At 49.9% G+C, this 11,230-nt stretch overlaps 1 protein-coding gene and 1 long non-coding RNA gene across 2 annotated transcripts; both read right to left on the bottom strand.

The window, feature by feature from the left end:
* Window positions 1-890: 890 nt before the first annotated feature.
* Window positions 891-1,910, bottom strand: LOC130474738 (zinc finger protein 239-like). The gene has a single exon (XM_056846437.1). It carries the CDS (start codon window positions 1,908-1,910, stop codon window positions 891-893), a length of 1,020 nt encoding a protein of 339 aa, XP_056702415.1.
* A 6,133-nt stretch (window positions 1,911-8,043) lies between these two features.
* LOC130493188 (uncharacterized) lies at window positions 8,044-10,851 on the bottom strand. The gene is made up of 3 exons (XR_008933966.1): window positions 10,773-10,851; window positions 8,611-8,690; window positions 8,044-8,090 (listed from the first exon to the last, which is right to left on the bottom strand). It is a non-coding gene; the product is annotated as an uncharacterized LOC130493188 (long non-coding RNA).
* Between the last annotated feature and the right edge of the window lie 379 nt (window positions 10,852-11,230).

Consider the following 11,230-nt stretch of genomic DNA (forward strand, 5'->3'; position numbering starts at 1 on the left):
TGTTTTTATTCTGCCACTAGATGTCACTGTAACGCTCTAGTTCTTTTGTACCAAACGGATTTATTCTACACAAACAAGTAAGGAGAATGACGAAGCTAGAACAGATAAACTGCCTAGCAGGACCTTTGGGGCTATAAAGGTCTTTAAACAATACTAAGAAATTTTCCACCCACGTGGGATTTAATACCAGTGAACAAAGCTCCATGTGAGTCTTCACTCAGATTCCAGGTCAGTGTCAATTGTTCCTGAGTCGGGAAGTTCACACTTCAGATAAATGCATCTGGACCACTGCCTCAGAGGTAAGTCCACAAACAGTCATACAAACACGTGCAAAAGACACATGTAGAAAGTATGAGATTGTTCAGTCATGCCACATTCTTCCAGCTTAGAACAAACCGAGGTCAGAGGACAGCTTTTTGTTGGTGCAAACGGCACAAACATGCTTAATTATTTGTGAGGTGCCTCAGACTGTGGTAAGAAGCACTATGCACAGAGAGTGTGAGAGAGAGAGAATAAGCCAACGTATCTCTGCCAAGTTACTGTGAGCCAGCTTGAATGAGCTAAAGATTGGATGAAAAGTACTACTGGGGCACCCTCAAGGCCTTGTGGAGGGAAATCTAATTTCCCATTCCCATCCAAGATAACATTAATGGGGGTAATGGTTGCACTGGGGGGGAGGCTTTTGCTCCCTGTCTGCAGATGCGCAATTTCCTTAACATCCTATATATCCAAGACAGAACTTCACCCAGCCCCAGTGCAGCCCTTTCTTTGTTCCAAATGGCCCCACGACAGCTTGAACAGCTGCTGGATTGGCCCTCAGACCAAGCATGTTCAACTCTGGTTCCATTAACAAGCAGTAGTTTCCATTTCTGGCCTCAGCAGGGAAACCTTTATTGGATTTCTGTGTCTTTGGTGTGGATTCTCCGGTGCCTATGAAGATGTCCATTCTGAGTAAAGGTTCTCCCACAGTCAGGGCATTCAAAAGGCCTCTCTCCTGTATGGACTCTTTTATGCGCTAGAAGGGCCGAGCTCCGATTGAAGCTCTTGCCGCATTCAGTGCAGAGGTAGGGTTTCTCGCCCGTGTGGATGATCTCATGTTTAATCAGAGTGGAACGCTGGCCAAAGCATTTCCCACAGCCTGGGCATTCGTAGGGTTTCTCGTTCGTATGAATTCTCCGGTGAGTCTTCAGAGTTGAATTCTGACTGAAGCTCTTGCCGCAGTCGGAACATTTGTAGGGTTTCTCGTCTGTGTGGACTCTGCGGTGAGTCAGAAGAGCAGAGTGAGAACTGAAGTTTTTCCCGCACTCAGCACATTTGTACGGTTTCTCCCCTGTGTGCCTCCTCCGATGTGCCACGAGGAAGCAATTAAACCTAAAGCCTTTGCCGCAGTCAGGACACTTATAGGCTTTTGAACTTCCATGAGTCCGCTGATGTTTGACTAGGGTTAAGCGGTCTCTGAAGACTCTCCCGCATACAGAACACGTCAGAGATTTTTCTACTATGTGGATTCTCTGGTGTTTGGTAACGTCTGAGGCAAAACTGAACCGTTTCCCACATTCGGGGCAAGCGTGGGGTTTCTCGCCTGTATGGATTTTCAAATGCCGAAAAAGGTTGGAGGTCTGGTTAAAGGTTTTCCCACACTGCTGGCATTCGTAAGGCCTCTCTCCGGTATGGATGCGCTGGTGGGTAATAAGGGTTGAAAACCGGCGGAAGCTTTTCCCACAGACTGGACACTTGTTGTGTTTCTTTCCTGCACGTGTATTAGACCCTTTTTGGTATTCTTGGTGGTTTTTACTGCTCTGGATTTCCGCAGAATTGTTTCTTGGGCTGGACTCAACCTTGAACGATTCCTCCTTTTCGAGATTCTGTAAAACAGCCCCACGACATTCGCCCAGTACAGTCATCGGCATCTTCCCTCCTTTAGGGTTTCCCCGCTGTGGCAACCGTACTGCAGCTCCATGCTCGATGCCCTCTCCAACTCGGATTAAAAGAAAAGAAAACTTTATACTACCAGTACCTCACATTTTTTTAATCCCATTCTTCACCTAAGCAGTATCCATTATTCTCCCCTCCTCCATTTTACCCTCTGAGATAAGTCAGGCCAAGACAGTGCAACTGGCCCGAGGTCATTCGGTAAGCTTCGCGTCAGAACAGCGATTTGAACACAGATCTCACAGGCCAGCATTAGAATGGGAATGATGAATGTTGGAGGTGTCACCAGTCCCAGGCAGAGTATTTATACATGGAGATGTTCGTACATTACGATCTTCTGCCAGAAAAGACCTAACTGCTTTAACAGAGTGGTAAGTGTCTGTGTTTTGCATGCAGAGGTCCCAGTTTTCGGCATCCCCAGTTAAAGGACTGCTAAAGACCCTGGGCTAAACTGAGACTATTGCATTTTGGTCACATTATGAGAAGACAAGAGTCACTAGAAAAGACAGTCATGCTAGGAAAAGTTGAGGGCAGCAGGAAAAGAGGAAGACCCAACAAGAGATGGACTGACTCAATAAAGGAAGCCACAGCCGTCAATTTGCAAGATCTGAGCAAGGCTGTCAAAGATAGGGCATTTTGGAGGATGTTGATTCATAGGGTCGCCATGAGTCGAAGCGACTTGACAGCACTTAACACAAAGACCCTGGAAAGCTGCTGCCAACCAGTACAGATGATGTTAAGTTAAACAGAACAACGATCTGCTTCAACATAAGGCAGCTTCACACAAGCTCATATCCTGGGTACAGAGTCACAACTGGCATCTGGAGCGGTGGGAATGTATAATTAAGCAACTCACCCTCCTTTCGGTCCCTGAGGCCTCCGCTTATCTGTGGCACCACTGGTTCCTTAGAAGCCAAAGTCTCCACGGCAATGTATTCAGCTTCCTGAGACAAGAACACTGGAGCCTGTAAAAGCCGACAGTTTTCCAAAATCAGGCAAAAATCAGATCCAGCCTGCTCGTAAAGAAGTGGGAAGCTTCTGACTGTGTTCATGCTATGTGCTCATGTATCCAGCACAAAGCTTGGATTCCAGTGCAAAAAAAATTAACAACTGGAAAAAATTGAGATCCCAGTTTCAAGGCAACAGGGCATCCTGTGAATCTTAGTTTTCTTTAACTGTTTTTTTAAAGTAACTTTCTAGACCTCAATACAACAGGAGTGTGGACACGAGTGGCCACTCCCCAAACCAGAAAGAGGCTTTTCAGAGCTCCCAGTGGTCATGGGGTACGGGGTTTCAGCAACCTACATAACATTTGGCCCCTGCCCAAGAATAGTACTCTTTTTTTTTTTGCCATCAAGTTACAGCTGACTTCTGGCGACCCCAGTGGGGTTTTCAAGGCAAAAGACGTTCAGAGGTGATTTGCCATCGTCTGCCTCCGCGTCATGACCCTGGTATTCCTTGGAGGTCTCCCATCCAAATACTAAGCAGGGTCGACCCTGCTTAGCTTCTGAGATCTGACGAGATCAGGCTAGCCAGGGCTTTCCTACTGATTTTTGCTATCTGCAGTTCCAGACCTGAGTTCTCTCTGCTGCAGGCAAAGCTCCTTCTTCCAAACCAAATGTTGGCCATTCATCTTGAGGAGAGGACCCTCTGGAGTGAGACAGGGACGTTATTCTGAAGCCTGTCAAGGTAAAAAGTAAAAGCGAGGACATGTCAGGAGGATTCTTTCGTTGCACACGCTTATGCTCGCTTGCACATTCCTTCAACCACCAACCACCACTGGTTTGCAAGTTTCACCAGGTTTTCATTAGGTCCCCTGGAAATAAAGACTGAAGTCTTAAACAGAATTTTTTTAAAAACAACAACTGTGAACCAAATGTATATGCCATTCTGCCCCTCAATAAAGGATTGTTGTCAAGATGAGGCTCATTCTTTGTTGTTTATCACACCGTGATGGTAACGAAGAAATAACCATATTGTTGGGAAGCAACGCTTCATTCCCTTGCAGCACTGTGGGGGCTACAGCAATTCAGCTGTTTGCTCCTCCAGCGCTGCTGTCCTCCTGCACGCAAGACATCTCCTTTATGTTACGAAGGCCTCTTGGTGGAGTCCTAAGCAGAGCGACACCCTTCTAAGTCCACTGCAGCCGCCCTCCCTGTCCGCTGCAGAAACATACCTGCGTCAGCCTCCAGTTCTAGCCGTAAAGTCTCTAAGGGAAAAAGAAAAGGCAAGTTAGGGGCCGTTCAGAATTATACGCAGATCCCAGCCTGGCCCAAAGGTCTGGACAGGCCACGATATTTGAAATCCCCCTGTGAGGTAGACCGTGATCAACCCCGGTTCACAGAGAGGACCACTGAGGCTGCACAAGTCAAGCTAGAAGGGGCAGCGCAAGAATAAGAACATAATTTAGCTGCTTTCCACAGGGCCTGCAAGACGGAGATGTTCCGCCAGGCCTATGGCTGGGGACAGGAATGATGACATCAGAGTACTGGCCTCCCCTTCCCCCCTTCTTTCCTCTTCCCATTTTTAGGGCAGGTGATCCTATCCTAAACCCTTCCTTCCCCCCTATGTCCTGGATCCACTGCCCCCCTCTCTGAGATTGGTAATATGGGCATGACAGTGTAACAACCAGCCCAACCATACCATCATCACTCCCTACACAGGAAACTGGGTGCTGAAGTTAGAATCGCAGAATTACAGTGGGCTAAGGTTTTATTATGTTTTAGAATGTTTTTAAATGTGTTAGATTGTTTTATTTATATTTTAAGTAAGTTTAAGTGCATATGTTTTGGTGCCGCCCTGAGCCTGGCCTGGGGAGGGCGGGGAAGAAGAAGAAAAGGGAGAGGGAGAGGAGGAAGAAGAGGAGGAAGAAGAAGAGTTGGTTTTTATATGCCGACTTTCTCTATCACTTAAGGGAGAATCAAACCGGCTTACAATCACCTTCCTTTCTTCTCCCTACGACAGACACCATGTGAGGTAGGTGGGGCTCAGAGAGTGCGAACTGTGACTAGCCAGCTGGCTTCATGTGGAGGAGTGGGGAATCAAACCCGGTTCTCCAGATCAGAGTCCACCGCTCCAAACTACCGCTCTTAACCACTATACCACACTATTATTATTATTATTAATATTGCCATGCCAGATCAGACCAAGGGCCCATCGGGTTCAGCAGTCTGTCCACACAGTGGCTCCCCAGCTGCCCCAAGGAAGCTCACAAGCAGGATGACTTGCAACAAACCCATCTATCGCTTTTTTGAATATCTCCCTTCCTTTCAGGAGTTCAGGGCAGGTACACTGGCTTCCTCTTCCAAGGTTACCCTTATTTCAATCCTCCAAGACAGGGAAGGCTGGGAAATAGTGGCCTGGCCCAAGGTTGCACAGTGAACCTCACGGCTGAGTGGGGGTTTCAACCTGGGTCTCAACAAAAAAAGCCAATATAGCCACTTGTGTCGTTGAGGAAGGGACGTAGCTCAGTGGTGGAGCATCTGCTTGGCATGTAGAAGGTCCCAGGTTCAATCCCTGGCATCTCCAGTTAAAGGGACTAGGCAAGTAGGTGATGTGAAAGGCCTCTGCCTGAGACCCCGGAGAGCCGCTGCCGGTCTGAGTAGATAATCCTGACTTGGATGGACCCAGGGTCTGAATCAGTATAAGGCAGCTTAATGTGTTCACTGCTCCTCATTGGCTCTTAGAATGAAGTTAGGAAGTCCCCCCCCCCCATTTATAGTTCAGCTCAGCAAAAGGTTTGTTGGGTAGCTTTAGCAAGGCACTATCGCCCAGACACATTCCACTTGCCCCATCTTCAATATGAAGGTAATAACCCTGACCTACCTTAAAGGGCTGTTGTAAGGATCACTGATATCATGTATATGAAGTGCTTTAAGCCCCAAGATGCCTAAGGGAAGTTCTCAAGGCCTTCCCTTGCTGTTTATCCCCAGCGCCTACTACTCAAAGCCTTTGAACAGCCTTTGAACTGGGAGGTTCCACATAGCCAAAATGCCAGGGGTAATCCTATCCTCCAGGAATCTGTCCCACAAAGAAGTAAGTTAACGTTGGCCAGGTAGGTCATAAAACAATTACACCTTTCAATCGTCAGCAGAACAAAAACCGAGAGCGCTGGGGGGTCCCAAAGCTTAAGTCTGCAGACACTTTTAGAATTTTAAGAAGAGAGTCATAGGCACTACTACAAAATGGTTGCTATAGGAGGCGGGCCCAATCACAAAATGGCTGCCAATGAACCAAGCAGCCCCCTATGACGGAGGCAGCTGTTTCTCAACCAGTGCTCTGTGCAGACCCAAAGGTACTGCCTCCTGGGGTCTTCTGAAGCGCCTCCTGCTCCAATGAGGTTCAGGAAAGCCAGGATTGGCCATTTAGCTTGGGAAAAGGTGCTTTGGGGAAGAAGCATCAGGAAACCATCAGTGACGCCATGATACTCCCACATGCTATATTGGGGATCAGTGCTCTAGCTCACCTTTAAATTCAAGCATCAGTTCTTGCAGGGTGTCCTTTCTCTGAGAGAAACTTTCCAGCCTCTCTTCCAGCTCCTCGAAGGTGAGCTCCGATTTCAGAGATGTGTCCTCCTCCTCCTCCTCACTGGAGACAGGAAGAGAAAGAAGTTAAGACGAGGCTCATTCCCAAACGCCAGAACACATTTTCATCAGGGGTCCAATCCTAACAGAAAACGACAACGTGAAAAAGATCCTCAAGGCCAAAATGACTCACCTGCTCTCGGTGCTTCTGAAGCCCTAATGGAGAAGACAAAGAAGTGGTGATTAGTGACACGGGCCTGGTTTGATAGGAGGCTCTGGCTCTTGAAGAAGTCTAGACAATGTGAATCCTATCTGGAGCTCAAATACACCAGATACCATCAAAGAATCTTGGTGTTCAAAGCTACATGCAGGCATTAGATGGGAACCCCCAAAGTGGGACATGGGACAGGGTGGGGAGATTTGGCGATCCACACAGATCCACTTCTCCTCCTCTCAGAAACCTGAACAGGTAAATTTCCCCCACCGCTTCAACGGACGTCCCACAGCTGTCAACATTCTGTGTTCATGGGAGCATGCCCAGTCCACGCCAGGTCATTTTAGGGGATTTCTGCTTTCAGTTTCTCTCTCTCTTTTTTTTAAATACCCCTTTGCATACCTGTAGAGGGAGTCCTGTCAGTGATACAGAGACCCCTTCCGCGTCTAGGGATGGCCTCATTGTACCGCCTAGTGACCAGCATGCGCTATCCAGCCAATGTAGTGATGGCTCTGCCTAGTGACCCCCACCGTGTCCCCTCTCTGTTAGCTATCATGCCAGAACGGGTCCTCCACTCACTCCCTGTTTTCTCAGTCTCTAACTCCCAGCTGGACAGCCAGCATGGTGTAGTGGTTAAGAGCAATGGTTTGGAATGGTGGACTCTGGTCTGGAGAACCGGGTTGGTTTCCCCACTCCTCCACACAAAGCCTGCTGGGTGACCTTGGGCTAGTCACAGCTCTCTTAGAGCTCTCTCAGCCCCACCTACCTCACAGGGTGTCTGTTGTGGGGAGGGGAAGGGAAGGTGATTGTAAGCCGGTTTGATTCTCCCTTAAGTGGTAGAAAAAGTCAGCATATAAAAACCAGCTCTTCTTTCTGACTTCTAGTGGATCTGGGTACCACATGCTATTTATTCATGGTTGACACTGTGGTGCCTTTGGCAAAGGTTATTAGGGGGCATGGTATTTTGAAAGTTTTAAATTCCTATGAGGAAATGTGGGGTTTAAAAAGAAGAAGAGTTGTTTTTTATATGCCGACTTTCTCTTTAACGTGATACATTATTATTTACTTTATTTAGTTGTCACCTTTCTCTCGGATGGAAACCCAAAGCTGCTTATGTCGTTCTCCTCTCCTCTGGTCTAGCCTCACAACAACCCTGCGAGGTAGGTTAGGCGATCAAGCCACCTCACCTGTGTGGAGCCATTTGGCAGCAGCTGTTCTTTCTCCCCTCCCCTTCCACTGAGCAGATCGTCAAGCAGGAGGATCTCTCTGGAGAGCCTGGAGATGCTACTCTCCCTTTTCTGCACGAGGCTCTGGTCCAGCTCCGCCAGCCAGCCCAGCAGGAGTTGCTCCTGCTCCTCCAGGTACGCCCGGAGCGCCTTCCACTCCCGGTGGATGTTCTGCTTCTCGGCATCTATTCGCTTCTGCAAGCAAAGGAACAGTTCTTTGGTCCTAGCTCTTCTCCAGCGAGCTAGTCCAGATCCTCTTTCCTCTCAGGTGAAAGGAAGAAGTCTTTGCTACAGTTTCCTGGGGCACAAGCTCCAATATCAATACCAAGGGGTGGGGCTGTGGCTCAGTTTGTAGAGCATCTGCTTGGCATGCCGAAGGTCCCAGGTTCAGTCCCCGGCGTCTCCAGTTAAAGGGACTAGGGCAGATAGGTGATGTGAATAGACCTCTGCCTGAGACCCTGGAGAGCCGCTGCTGGTTTGAGCAGACAATACTGACTTTGATGGACCCAGGGTCTGATTCAGTATAAGGCAACTTCATGTGTTCATGGTAAAATTATTGACTTCTTAACATGCCCAGGAGCATCCTAGTCTCCTGACATTCCTGGTCTGGCATCCTGGCAAAGCCTGAAAGAAGACTGTGAGCTGGCAAAATAAAATCCTGCTTCTCTAACAATAAGGGATGAAAAAGAAAGGGAGACAAAGAGCCAGCTCTTACCAACAGCTCCTTGATTTTCTTCTCATCAGCCTTCGCTTCTTCCCTTTGTTTCCTTAGACAGGCCAGGCGCTCTTGCAGCTCTACCTGAGGGAAAGAGCAGAAAGGCCAATACTGGTGGTTGGCTGCACAAACATAGCTGGGAAGGGATTGTGGCTCAGTTGACAGAGCATCTGTGTTGCAGGCAGAAGGTCCCAGGTTCAACCCCGGCAACTCCAGTTACAAAGAGCAGGTAGGAGCTGATGTGAAAGACAACTTTGGAGGTTTTTAAGAAGAGGCGAGGTAGCCATCTGACAGCAATGCTAATTCTGTGAATTTAGGCAGATCATGAGGGAGGGCAGGAAGACTTGTGTCAGTGTTTGGCTCTCGCGGCCCTTTCTTACATGCCCAGGGCAATGCCAATTGCCACTTGGGGGGGCAGGAAGCAATTTTCTTCCAGACCAGATTGGCCAGGGATCCTGGAGGGTTTTTTTTTTTTTTTTTACATCTTCTGAGCATGGAGTAGGGGTCAGTGGGTGGGGGAGGTAGTTGTGAATTTCCTGCATTGTCAGGGGGTTGGTCTAGATGACCCTGGTGGTCCCTTCCAACTTTACGATTGTATTTGCTTGTGACCCTGGAGCGCTGCTACCAGTCTGAGTAGACAACACGGGCCTTGATGGACCGACCAATGGTGTGTTTCCGTATAAGGCAGCTTCGTGTGTTCATATACTTTTATTTTCAGTTCTGATTCCAGCTCTGTGAAAAGGTCAACTTTGCCCTTCGCTGGCTGAGCTTCATTGATAACAGCCCCTCCTGCGTCTGAACGCATAAAATTGCCTTACACTGAGTCAGACCATCGTCTTCTGTATTGTCCAGTCTGTCCGGCAGCAGCCCACCCAGGACAGAGAAGGCAACCAAAGTTCTTTCCAAGCTCTTCTACTTTGAATAGAAAATGCCAAGGATTGAAAAGGCAATCATCGGAAATAGGGCCTTCTCCATGCCAGGCATGTGCTCTATCATAGAGCCACGACCATGCCTCTGTTGTCACTTCTTTGCAATCAGCCAGGCAGCATGGAGGGAGATGCAATGGAAAAGGACACTGTAGCCCACACTTCCTGTTTAGCAGGACTTCAGGAGTCACCATGAAGAAGAAGGTTGGTTTTTATATGCTGACTTTCTCTACCACTTAAGGAAGAATCAAATTGGCTTACAGTCACCTTCCCCTCCCCACAGCAGACACCCTGTGAGGTGGGTGGGGCTGAGAGAGCTGTGAGTAGCCCAAGGTCACCCAGCTGGCTTTGCGCATACGAGTGGGGAATGAAACCCGGTTCTCAAGATTAGCCTCCGTGGCTCATGTGGAGGAGTGGGGAATCAAAACCAGTTCTCCAGACTAGAGTCCACCACTCCAAACCACCACTCTTAACCACTACACCACGCTGGCTCTCGAAAAGGTGCCAGGTATGTTATGTGCCTTTTCCAAATCCAGTGTGAGATTAACACTTTAGATCTGACGAAGTGAGCTGTGGCTCAGGAAAGCTCATATCGTACCAGAAAATATTCTTGTTAGTCTTTAAGGTGCTACTGGACTCTTCCCCTTTTCTACTACTTTAGATCCTTGTTTGCCCTGACCTGGATGGCCCAGGCTAGCCTGATCTCTTCAGATCTCAGAAGCTATGCAGGGTCGGCCCTGGTTAGTATTTGGATGGGAGACCACCAAGGAAGTCCAGGGTTGCTGTGCAGAGGAAGGCACTGGCAAACCACCTCTGTTAGTCTCTTGCCATGAAAACCCCCAAAAGGGGTCGCCATAAGTCGGCTGCGACTTGAAGGCACTTTACACACACACACAGATCCTTGTTTGCAGCGGTGGGCTGCTCATCCACCAGTATGCATGCAGTTCCCCAATCCTCACTCAGGAAGAACACGGGGTTTTTTTTTGGGGGGGGGGCGGACTAGAAGGAAGACTGAGCTCCCAAGGGAGTCCAGAGGGTTTGGGGCAACAGGTCTTCCCGATCCAACGGTGCGCCTCGCGAAACGGCTCTGCAGCGCCGACCAGCCCAAGCCCTGGCTGCGCCCCAGGCCCCTGCATACCCTCCCCTGCACGCCGGGCTGAAAGTGGTGCCCAGATCTCTTGCTCCCCCCCCCCTCGCCCCTCTCCCTCCCCCGCAAAAAACGCTCTCGGCATCAACCCACTCTGAGCCCCCCAGCCAGGCTCCCGGCTCCGGCCATGGTTGCCGCGGACGCGCACCGAAGCGCTCAGAGCCGAAGAGGCCCCGGGGGCACGGCAGCTTCTCGCGCCGACCCGGAGCCGAAGGGAAGGCGCCCGGGCTCCCGGAGGGCCCCGATCCCTGGGCGGGCGGGCCAGCACGCCCCGCTGGGAAGACGGCGCGGTCCCAAGGACGCCCGATCCCGCGCGCCGCCAATGTTGCAACCCGGGCTGCAAACGGGGACGGCCGAAGGAAAGGGCTGGAGAGCGGCCGCCGGGAAGGCGGAGCTCCCCGGCGACGCAGAGGGTTGGATTTCTAGGACCGGAAACGGGGGCGGGTTTTTAGGGCAAGGAGGAGGGCGGGCAGCCCGGGGACCGGTTGCAAGCTCGCGCTGGAGCTGGCGCTTGTCCCGTGCTCTCGGCTTGCAGCGTCGAAAGGGA

This window comes from Euleptes europaea, chromosome 1, assembly GCF_029931775.1.
Source record: "Euleptes europaea isolate rEulEur1 chromosome 1, rEulEur1.hap1, whole genome shotgun sequence".
Taxonomy (NCBI): Eukaryota; Metazoa; Chordata; class Lepidosauria; order Squamata; family Sphaerodactylidae; genus Euleptes; species Euleptes europaea.

What these genes read in the sequence shown, in the direction of transcription:
- LOC130474738 (XM_056846437.1), bottom strand. Translation starts at nt 1,910, where the DNA reads ATGCCGATGACTGTACTGGGCGAATGTCGTGGGGCTGTTTTACAGAAT.